This window comes from Ictidomys tridecemlineatus, chromosome 1 (assembly GCF_052094955.1).
Source record: "Ictidomys tridecemlineatus isolate mIctTri1 chromosome 1, mIctTri1.hap1, whole genome shotgun sequence".
NCBI classification, from domain to species: Eukaryota; Metazoa; Chordata; class Mammalia; order Rodentia; family Sciuridae; genus Ictidomys; species Ictidomys tridecemlineatus.
The window spans coordinates 85,072,461-85,092,481 of record NC_135477.1 but is presented as its reverse complement, the minus strand read 5'-3'; the positions used below and the strand labels follow the sequence as shown (position 1 = coordinate 85,092,481).

At 38.6% G+C, this 20,021-nt stretch overlaps 1 protein-coding gene and 1 long non-coding RNA gene across 9 annotated transcripts in view; one reads left to right on the top strand and one right to left on the bottom strand.

The window, feature by feature from the left end:
* Arhgef28 (Rho guanine nucleotide exchange factor 28) overlaps positions 1–13,886 on the top strand; it is a 291,621-nt gene extending 277,735 nt beyond the window's left edge. For all 8 annotated transcript variants that reach the window (XM_078043571.1, XM_078043579.1, XM_078043576.1 and 5 more), the window contains one exon: positions 12,729–13,886. In XM_078043571.1, the coding sequence (XP_077899697.1) occupies positions 12,729–12,892 (164 nt within the window). In that variant the 3' untranslated portion in view covers positions 12,893–13,886. The remainder of the gene's footprint in view (positions 1–12,728) is intronic.
* On the bottom strand, positions 1,160–19,407 carry LOC144376315 (uncharacterized). The gene is made up of 2 exons (XR_013436628.1): positions 19,011–19,407; positions 1,160–3,802 (listed from the first exon to the last, which is right to left on the bottom strand). It is a non-coding gene; the product is annotated as an uncharacterized LOC144376315 (long non-coding RNA).
* Positions 19,408–20,021: the final 614 nt, after the last annotated feature.

Genomic DNA, 20,021 nt, shown 5'->3' with positions numbered 1-20,021 from the left:
CTGGCAGCAGTTTCCAGAAAGCCAGAGGCTCTTTTGCTGGGATCCTTAGTAGTCCATGATCTCTGTATCCTTAAAAGAAATTTCATGCCACGACAGTACTACCCTGTCCTGTGGCTCCCTGTCATTTAATTCAGCATACCACCTAAGAGAATGTCCTTGCTTCTTCACCGGGACTCCAAGATCTGAATATTTTAATTTGTTTCCATCGTTTAAAAAATGGATATTTCTTGTCTAATTGAACATGTTATGGACAATTTAAAATATATACAAAATTAATAGAGGACTCAAGCAATCACTCTCCTGCCCATCACCGCTTTAAAAACTAATGGCCACAGAACTGGGATTGTAGCTCAGTGGTAGAGTGCTCACCTAGCACATGTGAGCTCTGGGTTCGATCCTCAGCACCACAGTAAAAATAATAATAATAAGTAAAATAAAGGTGTTATGTCCATTTAAAAAAATAATGGCAAGTTGTGTTTCATCTAAATTCCCACTCCCTACATCCTGTATATTATTTTGAAGTAAATTCTAAAAATCATCTATAAATACTAATTCATCCATTAAAACATTTCAGTAGACATCTCCCAAAGATAAGGCATTCATTTTAAAACCATTGTCACACCTAGGAAAAAAATTAACAATAATTCCATAATGTCAAAATATAGTCGTATGTTTAAATTTCCAGTTGTTTCATCAATGTAATCTGTGTGTATCTTTCCAGTTTGGTTTTTTTTTTTTTTGGACTCCAGACCCAAATAAAGCCCACATATTACATTTTTTTCTTTCTAGTTTAATGTATCTAGTAATAAAAAAAGTTTAATTATGAAAAAATTCAAAAAGTATAGAAAATATGTATTCATCATACATTTAACAACTGTTTACATTTTGCCACATTTGCTTCCAATCTCTTTTCTTTTTAAGAGATAATATATTACTGATATGGCTAAGGACACTCCCATTATCTTGTCCTTCCCCCCCACCCCCTACTCAGAGTTAACCAATATCCTAAAATTGGTATATATCAGCCCACAGTATATTTTATGCTATTGCAACCCCATCACCAATATCTCGCGTTTTTTGTTTTTAATATTTATGTAATCATATTATTTATGTGTATATTTGCAACTTGCTTTTTCACTTATACATGTAGCACAAAATGTTCATAAAATTGCTACCTTATTCAATTTATGAATAAGCCTGTTTATTATCCTAGTGATGAGCAAGTAGGAGGTTTCCAGGGTTTTCCCATTACAGACTATGCTGCATCACATTTCAGTGTGTGTCTCCAGAGCACAGGGATGAGAGTTCACCTACAAATGGAAAGGATAGGATACCTACAGCTTTGCCAGGCGTGACTGATTTCTGAAGTTATCGCACACTGTTACTATCCCCGGCAATGTGGGAGTGTTCCAGCTTCTCCATATCTGCCTCAACACTTATCATTGTTCAGTTTCTAATTCTTTTGCCAATATAATGGGTATGAAATGGTAACTCATTCTTTCCATTGATTCTTTTCTGATTAGCAATGAGATGTAGTTCCATTTCATAGTTTCAGTATTGGCTTTTTAGGCTCCTCTTCTGGGAATTCTCTGTTTATATACATTTTTTTCTCTTTTTCCTCTAAGTCATAGTAGATTTTGAAATCCCCAAACTGTCCACTCTGAGTTATACTGAGAAAATCTTTTTGAATTTTTGAAATAATATTTATAATTATATCTGCACACTTTAAAATTGGAAAGGAACATTTGAGAGAAGTGAACTTTTTATTCTTTCCTTTTTTGGGGGGGTGGGGGTGGGAGGATGTGTACTAGAATAGAGCCCAGGGGTGCTTAACCACTGAGCCACATCCCCATCCCTTTTTGTATTTTATTTGGAGAGAGTGTCTCACTGAGTTGCTTAGGGCCTCGCTATGTTGCTGAGGCTGGCTTTGAACTCACAATCTTCCTGCCTTAGCACCCACCAGACCTACTGAGATTACAGTTGTGCACCACTTGCTTCCACAGTGGGCTCCTTCAAGATGGAGAAGAATCAACCACAAGTGCAGTAAACCCTTGGAGTGCTGTTTCTGTATTCTGAGACTTAACCATTTGCCTTATTTTTTATTTGCATATTTTGTTTCTACTTCTCACCATTTTCCTCCAAATCCCCTGTATCTCTCTCTCTCCATAATTTACCAATATTATTTTACACACAATACATCTAATATCTGTCAGCTTTATTTTCTTTTCTGGAAATTTTGCTTTTTTTGAATTTTTTAAAATTATAGATATTTTGACATATTATAAACACATGGGGTGCAACCCATTACAGTTTTGATTCCATTCTTGTGGGTTGAACATGACATGGAGTCACACTCACTGATCAAGTATTCATAAATTAGTATAAGGAAAGTTATGTTTGATTAATTCTACTGTCTTTCCTATTCCCATCTCCCTTCCCTTCCCTTCATTCTCCTTTGTCTGATCCAGTGAACTCCTATGCTTCCCCTCCATATCCTTCCTTGTTATGGGTTAGTATTCACATATCAGAGAGAACATTTGACCCTTGGTTTGGGGGGATTGGCTTATTTCACTTAGCATGATATTCTACAGCTCGGTCCATTTGCCAGCAAATGCCATAATTTCATTCTTCTTTAAAGATGAGTAATTCTCCATTGTGTATATATACCACATTTTCTTGATCCATTCATCTGTTGAAGAGCACCTGGGTTCATTCCATAGCTTAGCTATTGTGAATTCAGCTTCTATAAACATTGATGTGGCTGTGTCACTGTAGTATGCTGATTTTAAGTCCTTTGGTTATAAGCCAATGAGTGGGATAACTGGGGCAAATGGTGGTTCCATTCCAAGTTTTCTAAGGAATCTACATATGCTTTCCAGAGTGGTTGAACCAATTTGCAGTCCTATCAGCAATTTATGAGTGAACCTTTTTTCCCACATCCTCACCAACATTTATTGTTACTTGTATTCTTGATAATTGCCATTCTGACTGGAGTGAGATAGAATCTTAGTGTAGTTTTAATTTGCATTTCTCCAATTGCTAAAGATGTTGAACATTTTTTTCACATATTTTGACATTTATATTTCTTTTCAGTGAAGTGCCTGTTTAGTTCCTTTGCCCATTTATTGATTGGGTTATTTGTGGGTTTAGTTATTGTTGTTATTGTTTTTTGTGTGTATATGTTAAGTTTTGTGAGTTCTTTGTATATTCTGGAGGTTAATAATCTATCTGAGATACAAGTGGTAAAGATCTTCTCCGATTCTTTAGGCTTTCTGTTCATATTCTTGATTGCTTCCTTTGCTGTGAAGAAGCATTTTAGTTTGATGCCATCCCATTTATTGATTCTTGATTTTAGTGCTTTTACTTTAGGAGTCCTATTGGGGAAGTGTGTTCCTGAGCCAATATGATGAAGAGTTGGGCCTACTTTTTCTTCTAGTAGGCACAGGGTTTCTGGTCTAGCTTAATGCCTAGGTCTTTGATCAACTTTGAGTTAAGCTTTGTGCAGGGTGAGAGATGGGGGTTCAATTTTAATCTACCAATATGGATTTCTAGTTCTCCTAGAACTATTTGTTAAAGAGACGATCTTTTCCCCAATGTCTGTTTATGGAAATTTTGCTTTTAGTATCCTCTGTACTTCTGTTCCAATATGAACTTGCTCCCCACTTCTGCTCTGTCCTTGTCACCTGCCACTTCTTGGCTCTCTCATGTTGAATCCTCTTGCTCTCCATCCAGGCTTCCTCCTTCCTGGAACATCACTTTATTGGGTTGTATGTGTGTGTAAAGTATATCTCCAGGATTTTTCCTAAGAAGAGATGAAGTGAAAGTAAATTTTTTCTGGATTACTTGAAATGCCTTTTAAAATCTCATTTAATTATTTTTGCTACTATGACACTCCTTTACTGCTATTTTTTTAGAAAAAAAATTTAATCTTTCCAGAGTTTTGAAGGGTTTGTTTCTTCTCCTTTCAAGGGTTGTGCTGAGAAATCTAATTCTGTTCTGATTCCTGATCTTTTGTCGGTGACCTATTTTCACCCTGGGAGCTTTTCTGTCCTATCTTTTTTATTCCTATTATCTGAATTTTATAACATGCCTTTATGTGATCTTTTGTTAAAATTATTTTTACCAGTTATTCATTAGGCTCTTTCAACTTGGAGGCATATTCCTTCAAGTTCTGAGAAATAGTCTTTTTCTTTGAATTTTCTTTCAAAGAAATAATTCTTTCTCTTCAGTTGTGCCTTCCTTGAACTGATCTGGTTGGAAGTTGGATCTCTTGAATCCTCTGATTTTTCTGTTTTCCTCCTATTTACATTTACTCACATTTTTGTCCTGTTTCATGGGAGATTTTATTTTCTCCTTTTAAAAATATTTTTTCTTTTAACATTTTTTTATTAGTTGTCAATGGACCTTTATTTTATTTATTTATATGTGGTGCTGAGAATCAAACCCAGGACCTCACATGTGATAGGCAAACACTCTACCACTGAGTCACAACCCCAGCCCTTTATTTTCTCCTGAACATCCTGCTGTTCTTTCAATTAAAAAAAATCACTACCATAATTTTAATTTCTAAGACATTTTCCTTGTTTCTTAGGAGTCAGTGTTTTACAGAATCTTGTTTTGTGGCTGAAAGTTCTCTTAAATATTTTTTTGAAGATAATAAGTATGATTTTGGGGAAATTTTCTTTTGCTTTCCATATTCCTAAGTTGTGTTGTGGACTTTTCCAGTTGGATTTGTCTCTGTGTTTATTTTAGGCTTCCTCTGCCGGGTTCCATAGCATACCTACCATTTGTACAAGAGATATGTGCATGTAGAACAGTGCCTGGAATTTAACAAGTACTCAATGCATTTTTTTTTGTCATTTTAAAGGTTTTCCACATGCCTGGATATTTATAGATCACCTTGAAGTACCTTAAAAAATAAATGTAAATATTGAGACTTTACAGGAGAAAATAATGAAAACATAAGCCACGTTAGTGTTCTGAGAAATCTAAAAGTTTTTCAGTTCAAAATATATAAACCTTCATCTGTTTTGATCAGTTTTGAAAAGTAGCCTGAATAATACATTAGAAATAATGGAAAAACGGCTTAAGTTTGTAAACTACTGACATTTCACAGTATCATTTTAAGCTGGAGAAAATTCAGGTTTGCCTTTACAGAAGCAGTTCTTACTCACATCCTGATGTACTTGGTAGCTCAGGAATTACTAATAATTTGTGGCCTATTTGATGTGTGGGACCCCCAATAATTTAAGCAAATATGTGGTTGTGTGCTCTGCTGTGAACGTTATCCAGTGTTGTGGGGAGATTTGAGGCCTGCCACCTAGTTCACATGCGTCAGTAGACAAATAAGGACATGGAAGTTCACTATATGGTTACCCAAGATCGAATAATAGTAGCATCTCAGTGGGAGAAGCCTGTTTGCAATTCTAGCTTTGTTACATCTTCAGTTTGATTCTGCTAAGAGAACAAGGATCAAACAAAATGAAATTTTAAGGTCTTTTCTAAGCATAAAAATTCCAAGTTAATGATTTCCTATGAGTCTGACCATAGTAGATAGAATTTTTGAGCCAAATATTCACAACTCGTTCATTTATTTGACAATATATATTATTGGAACTAGCTATATTACTTTATTTCTTAAATGTCACTTTATTTATTTATTTATTTATTTATTTATTTATTTATTGATTGGTACCAGCGATTGAACCCAGGGGTGTTTAACCACTGAACCACATTCCCAACTCTTTTTATTTTTTTCATTTTGAGACAGAGTCTCACTAGGTTGCTTGCAGTCTCACTTAGTTGCTGAGGCTGGCTTTGAACCTGTGATCCTCCTGCCTCAGCCTCCCAAGCCACTGGGATTACAGGGCTGCATCACTGCACCTGGCTTAAATGTTACTTTTAAATTTTAAATGAATTCAAACTTTAAAGGCCCAAATTCCAAGACAACTTTATCAGTATATTGCTAAGTGAAAAATACAACCAGGATAAGTTATTTTTTGGAATCACCTAGAAGGTATTATTGTATTTTCTAGGCAAGAGCAAGGACTATAGCTGAATCAATAACATTTTTATTGTAGCTATAAACTCAAATGAACCATATTCATTTTATCCACTATTTGTATATCTTTCTAAATAGATAGAAGCCTATAGACACACTTGCCAATGACTTGTCATATAGTTGCATTAAAGTTGATACAAACATGTTCAGCATCAGTAGGAAGCCTCTCATTTATTGCCACGGTATCCATTTACATCAGATATATAGAAACTACATTGTTGGAATAGCAGAGAAGCCTTTATAATATTATAGTCCAAATGTATGGAAGGCTACTGACTTTAAAATGTTATCATGGAAAATTTCAAACATACAAAAGAAGAATAATTTAATGAATCCCATCTACCTACACTGACTTGCTTTTTAAGCATCTTCACAATATTATATAAAATGATTGATAATTGCTACTTAAAATCATGCTGTCAGTACTTGTCTTTGGTAGTTTCATAAATGCCTTTTCCCCTGGGCTTCTTTAAATTAGGATCCAAATAATTTCATACATTGTGTTTGGTTGCCATCTCTCTTAAGACTCTTTTAATGTTCTCTTTTCTTTAATCTTATAATTTATGTACAGAAAAGACCACATTGTTCATTTGTTGAAAAAACCAGGTTGGTTTTTTTTTCTAAAAATATTTCCATACTCTGGACTTTTCTGGTTGCATTCCCACAGTTTCATTTAACATATTCTTCTGCTCCTTAGTTCCTATAAACTAGTAGTTGGGAACAGAGATTGGATGCAATGCAAGTTTTATTTTTCTGACATGAAAATATCTCCATGGATAGTATTGTATATTTCCTATTGCATCCTATCATGTGACACACAATGTCTGTTCCTCTCTTTAAGATATTAAGATTGATCCCTAGGTTCAGATGTTGCCAGCCTGATCTGTTATAAAGTTTCCTATCAGCTTCTGTCTTAATAGTTTCAGCAGCCATTGATGATGATATACAGGGTTATGATCTTGTAAATTTGGAAAACTTCACCTATTTCCACTTTTCACCCCTAATTTATTCTAGCATCAATTATTTACTTTTTTGTTTTCTCTTAGTTTATAATGGACTTATAGTTTTCTATGACCTGGTCTCCAAAGGGTGTTATATGGAACACAATACTATAAGGTACACTATTGAGAAAAGGCTTCCTGAGTGGGGGGTATGCCTCATAGTGTCTGTTTTCTTCCTCCGAGGGATTCTAATATACATGAACCTATTCAAGCTCTGAACAATTTGTCAAATAAGAAGCTTGACTTACCTGGAGTTTCACCAACTTATTTGATCACTGTTTTCTTTTATTATGAATGCTTATTGGTATCCTGCTTAGAAAAACACTTTGAAATGTGCTTCAAGGATAAGGTGAAAAATGTTCCGCTGGGACTTGCTGATTTTGAGGTCATAGTGACTTAAACATGGCATCTTCTTGAGAGAAAGATGAATGTGAGAGCCATCAAAGTCCAGGTGGCAGATTCATATGTTTCACTGTTTTTTGTTAATATAATTTCATCTTCTTTGTATTGATTGCTTCAATTTCTTTGTTTATTTTCAGCTTACTTATATAACCAATATAGAATATTCTAAATATGTTAATTATGAAGGAAATAAAGTCCAACTGACACAATCACAACTTAAAAAAATTATAACACAATTTGCTTTCTTGACAAATTTGTATGTGCACATAACACACACACACACACACACACACACACACACACACACACACACATACACACACATGCTCCAAAGCACATTTCAATGATTTAATTTCAGGTGTAATATTGGTACACGAGGAATAGAAAGGGAAATCATAAAGCTAATTTAGATTTTTTTTTGCTTCAGATATCAAGTCCAGATTGTTTTTCATGCTAGAGGCTCACATCCTGTTTGTGGCTGTCTATGGAAAATTGAGTTGAGCAAAATTAGGGACAGAGACCAATTTTCCTTTGCTCTGAAGATACCTCAAGCTCTCTACAATAAAAGTTTTCCACTAGATGGAAAATATTGTTCATTAATGCTCCTGAGAAAAAACAGTGATTGCCAGTAATGCCATCAGGAAATGATTTTTCAGTGTTTCAGAGTGTAAGCATGAATCAATCACTAAATAGGGAATACAACTTATTTTGCAGAGTTGGAACATTAACAATAAAATCATGGGTATTTGAGGTACAGTTATTCTAGGAAAGTGTGAATTTTGATTTTAGGAATGTGCATGAGGAATATAGTCATGAGAAGTACAAGTTAGAGCACTTGATTAAAATAAACAAGGGCAGAGCCAAGGCTGGGAAGGAATGAGGTTCTGTTCTGTGACCCCCGTTGAAAAGGATGGAATGGGATGAGACGTGAGGGGCTTGAATGGTGCATCATCAGTGATTTTGACAGTAGACTAAACATGCTCTAGTGCTGGACTTCTGGGTTCTTGGCCATTGGGTACACTGTTGGGCTAAATTCAGACTTTGGCAGTTGATGTTTATGATGAAAATTACACAGTGATTTTGAGTTTAAATAAAATTTTCATTTAAAAATGAAAATGATCATGATTTTAAATGTGTTTCTATTCAGAAGGCCAAGACTACATTAATTCAATATTTTTACATTATAGACGATCCTTTCCTGCTTTCACAAACTTGTTCTTTATGAAAGTTGCTCTGAGGTTTAACAAGAGGAGAGATCCAGTGTAGATTTTAAATGTGGATGTTATTTTCAACTCATTAGTTAGCCTTCCAAATTCTATCTTTTGAGGATTGTGTGTGGGCTTGCCTCAAATATGTTGGAAAAACCAAAGATAGAGGGGTAGAAAAATGTCTGGCTGCCACCATAAAAACATTATTTTAAGTGCAGCTTCAGGTAGAATTTGATTGCACTTCCTGAGTGAAAAAAAAGGTAGGAAAACACATTTTTTAAACTCCAGTTTGTTACTTGATAAATCAATGTGCCAAAGCACACATGTAAAAATTCACATGCTATGTGACAAGTTTGAGTGGCCTTCGTGATGATTTCAGTTCAATCCTTCATGAGCTGATGTTCAGAGGGGATGTGACTTGTCCAGGGTTTTTTTATTCCACCTTGTCGTTTGGGAGATCTCATTTGCTTCATAATTTAGGGGTAACTTTATCCATTCTAAATATGGCACACAATTGTATTTCACACATGGAGTCTTAGACTAGTCTTTAAAAGCAGCCAATTATCGAGTTGGCTCAAAAGAATAATAATGATGAGCTGATGGGAGGGTGACTGACTCTCTTCCCTGTTAGTTAGAATTTCCAATACGGAGTGAGCAAAGTCTGAAGATGATAAATACAAATGTCAACAAACAGGCTTCCACGAGGGGATAAAGATCAGGAGACTTAGGGAATTGTCCCTGATTATCAGTCCTCTACGCATGCATGTCCCTTGGCAGCTTGGGTACTTTTTTGCCCCATGTATCCCCAAGAGAAAGCAGCCATGCCAACTAGAATGTGAATAGCTATAATTTTAAAAACTGCATCAGGAGACTAACTTAGACCCCACAGTAGTCCTCATAAATATGAGGATGGAAATTTCTTGTGGAGGATGGAATTTTAGTCTGTGAACAGAACCCTCACTATGAAGCAGAAAAATCCCTGAAACAAGTTTTTACTTTTCCACTTGCTATAGCCAGGTTTTGGGGTTTTTTATGTGCGTTAGTCTATTTGTCCTTATTTTAAACTTAATAATACTCATTCTGTTTCATTTCCAGAGATATGGTTAGGATCAAATTAGTTCTGTTATGTCAAGAGAGACAGTGATGGTTCTTGGCAGTCTGAAGTTTTGTTTCATTATAATAGTATTCAATTTTTAGTGGACCAAAATTATGATTGAATTAATACTTCTCTGTTAATTAAAAATAAACCATTCTATTATTATCTCCTATTAACAGGCATTTTGATCATAAATGGAATTGGATGATTAATTTTACACCCCAAGAATCCTGCTTTTGGGATCAGCAATGTTTAATTTTCACAAATGTTTCTTTCAGCTTGGGGTTCTATGTGATGAGAGGACTCTCTAGGGTAAAACGTGGAGAAAAAGGTGGCTGGCCCTGAGAAGCACACTATTGCTGTGCTGGAGTTCTTTCAGGGTTGAAATGGAGTAATAAAGCCAGAAATCATGGAATGGTTTCCAATTTCAAAGGCAGACTGTCTGACCTTGCTGCATAGTTCAGGTAGAAACCAAGAAGGGACACAGAGAAGGAAATTGAGTTCCTGTCCAGGTGACGCACAACTACAACAACATCCAGCAATATATCTAAAATTACAACGTGGGCCATTTTACCGTCGGGCTCAACAAGCTCTTGTTTGAAATGTTTTCTGCTATACTTTTGTTCTAATTTTAAAGCATTCTGATTAACTCTCTGCATTCTCACACACACACACACACATATACACACACACACACACACACACACACACACACACACACAGTTTCCCCACCCCACCATTCCTTCTTGGTCCTCTATCTTCCTAAGTTCAAGCCTGCAATTTAATTTAAGGTAATACTTTCTATTATGCATTTGGTTCCCTGGCTTGTTTCTTGGACAAGTCTCTTGTAGCCATTAAAGGGACTTCCTTGGTTCTCAGGCCCATCAGTATTCGGGACCTTTTGCTACATGTTTCACCTCCAGAGGAAGGAAACTTACATGGATTAAGGGCTTCCCGTGTGCCTGGCATTGTCACACTTGTCAGCAGTCACCTCCCAGATCCTTGTTCAACAGATGATTTTTCCTTCTCAATGTAATATTTCTTGTGCCCTGGCTGGATTCTCTTTTGAAGAGAAGGCTGTGACTGGAACAGCTTGGGTGTCTGCTCACTCTGCTACATAGAAGTTTTGAGAGTTTTTTTCTTCCTTTGAAGTTGTGTGGTATTAACATGAGCAGTTTAACTGAGGCTTTTTATATTCAGAATGGCTTCATTCAATGGCTGGAGGAAAAAATGGAGTGTGTGAATGTGTGTCATGGCCACCGACAGGCATACTCTGTCTGCCAATGGGTAAAATGATGGGGATCAATCTAGATTGATATGCTCTGATAGTGAAATCTGTTGGGGATATTTGTGTTTGCCTGATTAAGTGGACAAGGTTCCTAGTTCTGTAATAACTGTTGTCAATTTTGAGAGGCTTGTGATGTCTTTTGCTTTTGTATTTTTTTCTCTTTTTTTCCTTTTTGGTAAGTGACGGTTCAAAAATGTAGAACTTTGGGGAGGGCAAATATTAAACATCCAGGTTCTCTTAACTCAGAAAAGATGTACAAGCCATTTCTGGCACACTGAGAAATGAGAACCCTGAGACTCTGGAACTGCTAAGCAAGTGTCTTTACAGGTCACGGTCCTCTGAATGGAGAGCTAAATAACTTCCTAGCTGCGTCTTGTCCTTCTTAGAATTTAGTCTGGGGACAGCTTCTGTAGTCAGAGAGGGTCCTGGATAAATGGTGGCAGTTAGAAACCTCCTCTGTAGTTGTTTTACCTGTTGTTATTGAGTTATTGGCATTTGAGGTAAAGATTTGGTATCAGACAGGAGAATCAAGTCACCTCATTTAGGTGGATTTTTTTTTCTTTGTGTCCGTGGGAATGTAAAAGGTCAGTGTGGAGTCAGGGCCAGGGCTGGTCTAAGCCTTTGAGCATGCTGTGGAGGGCAGCCTCCCTCCCTCCCTCCTTTCCTTTCCTCTCCCTCAGAGATGCAGTTCAGCTTTTGGCACTGCTTCTGGGGGGTTCTGTGTCTACTTCCTGTGGCCCTGCTTGGCCCGACTCCATTGGCTCAGCCTCCTATTGGAAATTCGGTAATCAAAGAAATGATGGGTAGCAAAGGCCACCACCTCCCCTAAGGTAGATCCTTGTGGGGACAGGTCTGCTGTTCATTTCTGCTAAGCCTTGTGGTGTTCATTTCTGCTAAGCCTTGTGGACTCCTTTACTAGCAAACAAAGATCTGTGTCAGGAAGGTAAAAATCACAAGCATTTTTTTGTCATTAGAATGCTAACAGGCATGATATCCATCCAGATAACAGATGCTTTGAATAAGATGTGGCAAGAGTTAGAATGGCCTCTGGTTAAGGGGCCTCAGGGTAGTTCACCCTCCCTGCCCACCTGGATTTCCATGCCTGCTCCACTTTTGGTTCCAACAGAAGCTGGTTATTTGTAATATTGCCATATGGCTGTGCCTCAGGGAGGGTGGTTAATGGAAGAAGTGCAGTGAAAATGATTTGCAGCAAGGGTCTTCCTTCAAATCAATCATCTCCCCTTTAAACCACACTATTAAAGGGTTTTACCAGAAAGGGGCAGGGGCAGTGCCCTGCTGTTGCTAGGTAACCAGAAAGGGTGGGGGGGGGCGGGGGGGGGGCGGGGAGGTGTTCAATCCCATTGATATTGGCTTGATTTTCTTCAAGAATCTGTCTACTCTTGCTATGGTTTCTGTGTAGTGTTAACAGATCTGCGCAATGGTAAGGCCTGAGGGTCTCCCTCGTTCCTCGACTTCTTTCTCCCCACACCTTGCCCATACCAGTGAAGTCCCTTGTACTTTGTGATTTGAATATTGAGGTCATTCCTTAACTTTGAGGTATTCTGAGGCTGATTTGCCTGGGTGTGGCCCTTCCTAATCTTTGAGATCTAGTTTCATGTGCTTTGTGTCCCAAGCTGGCTGTCCTGTAACCTGTGCTATCTGTCTGTTTCAGATCTGGACACTTCCGGAACTGAGTCCCCAACCCCACAGGACACAAATCCACACTACTATCAGCCACAGACATTTATAGCAGAAGCAAATTTAAATCTACAGACAATGGCCAGACAAGATGGGGAAGTTGGAAATGGAGCTGAAGAAAATATTTTTTACCTCTAATTGTGTGTCATTATTTTTTCAAACAAGCAACAGACAAAACCACTGGCACTTCTGACTTGTGTGTATGATTCTGCCCATATTGCTTTATGAATATTTATCATTTCATGCAAGTTGATTTTTTTCCATGAGTCTAATAATTAAGTTATTGAAAACAGTTCTGTTTGTATAATCTTTAACTTATCACACCTACTTTCAACTTTCTGGAGGAGAAACTAACTTGAATAAGCAGAGTATATTAAAATTGTTTTGACTTTAAAATTCCACATGGCATCTTTTGCACAGTCATCTGGAGTTTTGATATGTCCTTTAAGATCAGGATGAAGCAACTTGGATTTAAAAAGTAATATTCATAAGGGGTAAACTTTCATTGTCACAGCAGTAGCTTATTAAGACTGGCCTCAGTGCCCAAGAAGGCAGGGGAGGCTATTGGGAGGGCTTTGTCTCAGCTAGCTTGTATGTGTTCATTTCTCTTTGGAACATCAAAGGTGGAGATCTGTCTTTATTACCATTCAACCAATGTGTCCTGCTTGGGTACCTGTTCTGACTCGGTGACCACTGTGCCAGGGACATAGTCTGAACATGCCTAGGACCTAAGCCACATGCTCTGTGACATATTCTATTGGTCCTGATACTGGTAGGGTTTCAAGCCACAGTTCAGCAGCATCTTTCAGCCCAGCTCAGACACCTACACCTGGACATTTTGATACAAATAGTAAAACTCTTTCAGCTAGCCTGTCCATGGGGCACTTGGAGCACCAATGACTAACACTCACTGGAAAGGACACTTCCCTTCAGTTCTTTAAAGACGGAAATGGCTCACTCTTGATGAGATGTGCTGCCAGATAGTCTTTTCCATAGAGGACAACTGGGACATCTTGCTATCTGTGTACTATGGGTCTCTGTGAGAAAATAACCAGGAAATATTTTTATTTTGTTCCTCAGAAATATTTGTATATGTTTTGGTCAGTGTCAATAAATGTCTTTTATCTCCTTATTCCACTCTGTAATTTTAATATTCATTACAGGACCATAGTAAAGCACACATTTCACACACATATAAATCTCTCCTTATAAATAGTGAAAATAAATCAAAACTATTAAATTCATCAGAATTATAACATTTCCAGGAAGATGTGATGGAAAGGGAAGAAGAATTCACTCAGATCCTGATTTTGTTTTTCCTACTTAAAGTTATTAGTTGTATATCTAGATCATATTTTTACTTCAGAAATCAAATCTTTAAGTTTTTAGAGAAGCTTTTCTGGGGAATACTCTGACACATTGCTTCTGGCCATTTTTGTCACATTTTGTCTATTAAAAAGTTCAGTGGCTGTGCTTTACTGAGAATAGCCATAGCTTATTAAAATTCTAGTCAACCTCTCCAACTCCAAGCTAAATTCCCCATTTTTTCCCCTTAGTTCTATGAATTAAACCCAGGGGCATTTTACCCCTGAGCTACATCCTCAGCACCCCACTTTTTCTTTTTCTTTTTGAGACAGGGTCTAACTAAGTTGCTGAGGGCCTCACCAGGTTGCTGAGGCTGTCCTTGAACTTGAAATCCTCCTGCTGCAGCCCCATTGAGTCCCTGAGATTATAGGTGTGTGCCGCTGTGCCCCATCTAAACTGCTAAATTATAAGACACTACCTGCATTCCTAAGGACATCTAGAAAAAGATGAAAACTCCATTTTCTTTCTTGAACCAGTGAATTTCATTCCCTATATCTTTTGAATGAAAAGCATATAGCTACTTAAGTCTAAATCCTTCCTCCAATGGCTATAAATACCTTCCCTTTTTTTCATGAAAGTAGATATGGAAATGGTGAGAATATGTAAAGATGTTCAAAATCTCCATGGGATTCTTCAAAAATGTCTGTGCTCAATCGATTTTCAAGCCCAGCAAAATGAACGTTTTCATGTGGTCCCCTGGGGAAACATGAGCATATTTTGAGATACCTATGTTCATAGGTTCTTCTCAGTAATTCTCATATTTCATATTTGGACTTTTCAATGGCATGTAATTAAATTTCAAAGCTTTCACAGTAAGCTCTTTCTTTTTACTTTGTCCTCACTATGTAAAGAGCACAAATTCTGCTGATTTGAATATTTGTGTCCTGGAAAATTCACAAGTTGAAAGCATAATCAAAACATTGATATTAGGAGGGTGGTCTTGGCAAGGTGGTTAGATCATGGGAGTGGAGCTTTCATAAATGGGTTGAGTGCACTTATAAAAGAGGCCCCTGAGAAGTCCCTTGCTCCTTTGCCGTGTGGAGAACATAGAAAGCAGATCCTGTCTACGAACCAGGAAGTTGATCCTCACCAGACTGAATCTGATGGCACCTTGCTCTTGTGCTTTCCAGACTCAGGAACTATGAGAAAGAAGTTTGTGTTATTTATAAGCCACCCAGTTTATGATATTTTGTTATAGTAGCCCAAACAGACTAAACCTCCTAAACCTCCTCAAAATCGCTAAACCTCCTCAAAATCATGTATCCAATAAACAGACTAAGATCTCAACAGACTCACTGTGGCTGCCACACAAGTACACCAATCTTACAAGAAGACCACCCTATTTCCCAGGATCATAAATAAGATTCCCCCAAAGGATTTACTTTCTCCATTCAGTTAAGAGCTTAAAGAAAACAGTCATCCCTTTAGAGATTTGTCCTGGAATGAAAAGTGTACTTGCTCCATTTCTTCCAGGCTGCATGAATTTATGTGTCATCTCATTTTGACTCCAAGTTACTCTGCATTTCATCAGGACTGCAAGATTTCTGGAATTGTGCAACACCTTCCAATACACTCACAGAGGAAGCCCTGTTCATTCAGAAAAGTGTAAAAACACTTGTACTGGGGAGGCAGGTGTGCACTTGTGTGTGCGCTTGTGTGTGCACACAAAGATATTATATAAAGAACATACTGTTTTAGTTAATTTTTTTTTTTTTGGTTCTGTGAGCAAAAGACCCAACAAGAACAATTTTAAGGAGAAAAAGTTTATTTGGAGGCTCAAGATTTCAGAGGTCTCAGTCTATAGACAGCCAGCTCTATTCCTTGGGGCTCAAGGTGAGACAGAACATCATGGAGGAAGAATGTGGTGAAGGGAAGTGTCTTAGGACATCCCACTAGGAAGTAGAGGGAGAGCCTTGCTGAATAAGGACAAGATATATGCCCAAAGACTCATCCCCAATGACCCACCTCCTCTAGCCACATCCTCCTACCATCCTACATTCACCAGTTAATACCTATCAGGGAATTAACCCACTGATTGGGTTAAGGTTCTCACAACCCAATCATTTCACCTCTAAACTTTCTTGCATTGTCTCACACATGAGCTTTTGGGGTATACCTATTATCTAAAGTATAATTAAATCATGGAATAACAGAAAAAAATAGCAAAAAGTAATGTACATTTTTTTTTTCTGTGGCCTAGGAGCAATTTTAAACTCAGAAAAACAAACTGAAGCTATTCAGTAGCTAATCTCTCTGCTTTTCTAATCTGAAGGCAGCAGAGCAGCACAGTTGAGAGTATAGATTCTGGCCACATGGGTCACTTACTGACTATGTGTCCCTGGCATATTACTTTACCCTCCATTTCCTTATCTAAAAAAAAAAAACAGGATAATTACCTTATGACATTGTTGTGAAGATAAAATGATTATTATATGCAATGTGCTTAAAACAGAGCCTAAGGCACAGTAATCACTCAATATATGCTAGCTATTATTAGCATATCATTTAAAAAATCTGTTAATAATTGCTCAGCCTGATCCCAATCTTTAGACAGATTGCTCCTGTGTAGCCAAAAACACCGAATAGAGATTTCAACGCTTGGCAGTGTATTGTTGTGAGATTGAAGTAAGGTGCCATAAGGTTAGCTTTCAACTAATTTGCATCGCTAAACCTCCTCAAAATCATGTATCCAATAAACATTTATTGACTGTCTGTTAAAGGCCAAGCAATCTGTTGGGGATAAAATAAAAAAAGAAGAAGCCGGCAAGCTTTTGGAGAACACTGACTCATGAGCAGATGATCCTAACAGAGAGGCACAAACAATGACATGGAGAAAGGCGGGTTGCTATGGGAGCTGGTAGAAAGAGCCCGCTGGGGACCTGTGCCTGTGGAATGGAGGGAGTCATCCTAAAGCAGGAGAGGCCTGTGGCTTGAAGGATCAATCCAAAAGGATGTGGGAAAGGCATTCCCAGCCAGGAGAGCAACCCAAGGAAAAGTCTGGAGGCTTGAGACACCCAGAGCGAGTTCCTTCCCTCTAGAGTAAGGTACATAGTGACAAAATCTACCTCTGCCTCTTCCAAGCTCTCATAAAAGCAGGGAAACATGGAAGTCTGCCCTCACCTTTTTAGTAACCGATCAGGCTCCACATGAAGCCAGACTATGGAGTGTAGAGTACTTGCGGCCACACTGGGATTGTGTGCTCTCAACGTGTGACAAGACGCCCCTCATCCTTTCAATACCCACCTCTACCATAAAGCAACGTGGGTTCTGGTCCAATGGCCAATTGGGTGTCCATCTACTGGCTCCCAAACCACAAGAAACCATGAGTAAAGAGGTCCCAGAGATCACCTGAAGATGCTTACTGGAGCAGAGGGGTCCAGAGGAATACTTCAGGGTGCTCTGGCAGGAAGTGAGGACTGGTGTGATAACTCAGAAGGAGGGATGGAAAATGGGGAAGAGAAAGGAAAGGACAGGCTTCCTTCTTCTTTCTTTTCTTTATCAACCCTGATGCTGCCCCTAGAACCCCATTTTGATCTGCCATTTAGAGGCCTAGAATAGAAGAGAAAAAGAGGAGGAACACAAAGGAGGAAGATTAGAGAACAGTCTTACAATAGACCTTAATGTCTCCCTCCATTCCACATGCTGAGACCTTACTGCTCTTTCTTGACTGCCTCTCGTGTACAGATATCTCCTTAACAGTGAAAAAGACTCAGTAAAGAGGTAAGGGAACCTTGACCAGCACTGGGCTCTGCTTCCTGAATCTCCCCCAGGAGCACTGGGTTGGGCAATCCCAGGGGCACCCTACACAGACACTTATAGATTCCAATGAGAGGAACCTCCTTCAGGTGGACAATCCTGCTACTTGGCTTGTGAATTGTTTGCTTATGGGAGTGTCAAAAGAGTCATGTCCTGCCAACCTGTCTGAGAACTACGTGAATCAAGCCCAGTACAGTGAATGACACACAGTGAGCACTCTACAAATGACATCTACTGTTGATCAGGGTACGGAAAAGGCAGTCTTGGGTATGCTCAAGAACCAAAATAGCTGGGGCATAATAACTTCAGTTTTTCACATCCCATTTTCCTGTGGCCTGAAGGATCAAAGTCTACTCTGAAGCTCTGCTTGGAGCAAGAACTTCATGTTTCATATTGAATAAAGGGATGAGGGGTTGAACAAGAGTCTTTGGAAACCTGGGATCAGAGTTGACAGAACTAGAACTAAAACCCTGATCCAATACTTCTCCTCCTCCTCCTCCTCCTCCTCCTCCTCCTCCTCCTCCTCCTCCTCCTCCTCCTCCTTCTCCTCCTTCTTTTGCCTCCGGCTGGTGAGTTAAAAAAAAATCACTTCAAGTTGATGACTGAACATGTTTTAGGTGAAATAACTTGAAGGGGAACATGGTTCAGTTGTTCTTAGATGCTTCACGGATCAGAAACTTCAACATGTCATTAGTTGAATCCTTCCTACCAATCTGCCTACTGATGAAACTCTTTGAAAAGCAGAAAGTCAGGAGTTTTAGATTCTACCAACAGCTAAGATTCTCATCACAATTGCCCAAGGATAAGGAATGAATTGGTGTGAAAGTGGAATTTCATTTTACTAGAATCTACTGTTATATTAGAAAACTGTCCCTGATTCCTTCAAGCATCCCAATCCCCACTTCCCCCCATGGCCTTCCTTTGATACGTAGGTCCGGTGACACCATAGCCTCCTGGATCAAGCTGGCTTTGTCTTCTGCTGACCCAGGGATCAATTTTCTCCAGGGATCCACAAAATTCCAGTCACTGGAGAAAGTTGGGGAGGTTCTCTTATTGAACACAGGCTCAATTCAGTGGTCCCATTTTATTTCACAAAAGGAATCTGATTTGTCTGCTGAAATGCATTTTCACTTACCTCAGCAGTTTGTCCGAGTTCTTTTCTTCTCTCTCCTCAGCCAGTTTTGGGTTGTTTTCCTATGTAGAAGCAGTGAGGGGAAAAGGAGCTAGATCGCTGATGAATGGTTTACTTCTAGTTAGCAACTCAAGTTAAACATTTAATGATGGATGCCGGTGTGATCTGAAGTGCCACTTGGGGGTAAATGCCTGGCTTCACTTTTCCATGCTCTCTTTACCACGACTTGCCCCAGCCTCTGACGGCATGGATAAAGTCTGAGTAGGTTTTCTGGGTAGTCGCCAGTGCTTATTTTTACAGTCTGCAACATAACAGCTTCAAATATAAACACAAACATAGCCAGCATCAACGAGAGCATCTGCATGGGCCATGGAGCTAAAACAGATTCTCAGAAATGTGCTTGACATTTCCCTTGGCAGCTTCGCAGCCTCCTTTGGAAAGCCTTGGTCACCTCTGCACTGCTGGCCAGCTCTCACTGGGGTAAGACCTTGGCAGGTGCCAGGAAAGGACAATAGGCTTTTAATTAAGGTCTGCAGAGCCAAAGCTCAAAAAATACACCTCCCAAAGAGTTTCTTTTAAACACTTTCATTTCTCCTTACTGCCCTACAAACAAATTCTGTATGCTCCATCAAGGCAACTGTGGTCATTAATCTTCCATAGCACAGGAATTTCTTGTAACATAAAGGTAGTAATGGGATTTTTTTTTCTCTCTGTCTTTTTTTTCTCTTCTAGCAATAGCTTGAAAGAAAAAATACTGTTCCTTTCTATTCTCAGTTTGGGGCAGTGGTTTTTACTATGGTGATGGCACAACTTATCTTTCCATGCAAATACACTCCATGCAGAGTTCTCATTATATCTGACACTAGAATTAATGTAAACATATCTTGGTAATGGTCATATTTTGAGTCGCTCACTTGGAGGAAGACTTTCTAATGTGGAGTCTGAGCCCGTTAAGCACTGTTGCTATGGAGACCGTGTGAGAGTTAGATTAATTAAGGCCTGAACAGATGTTGT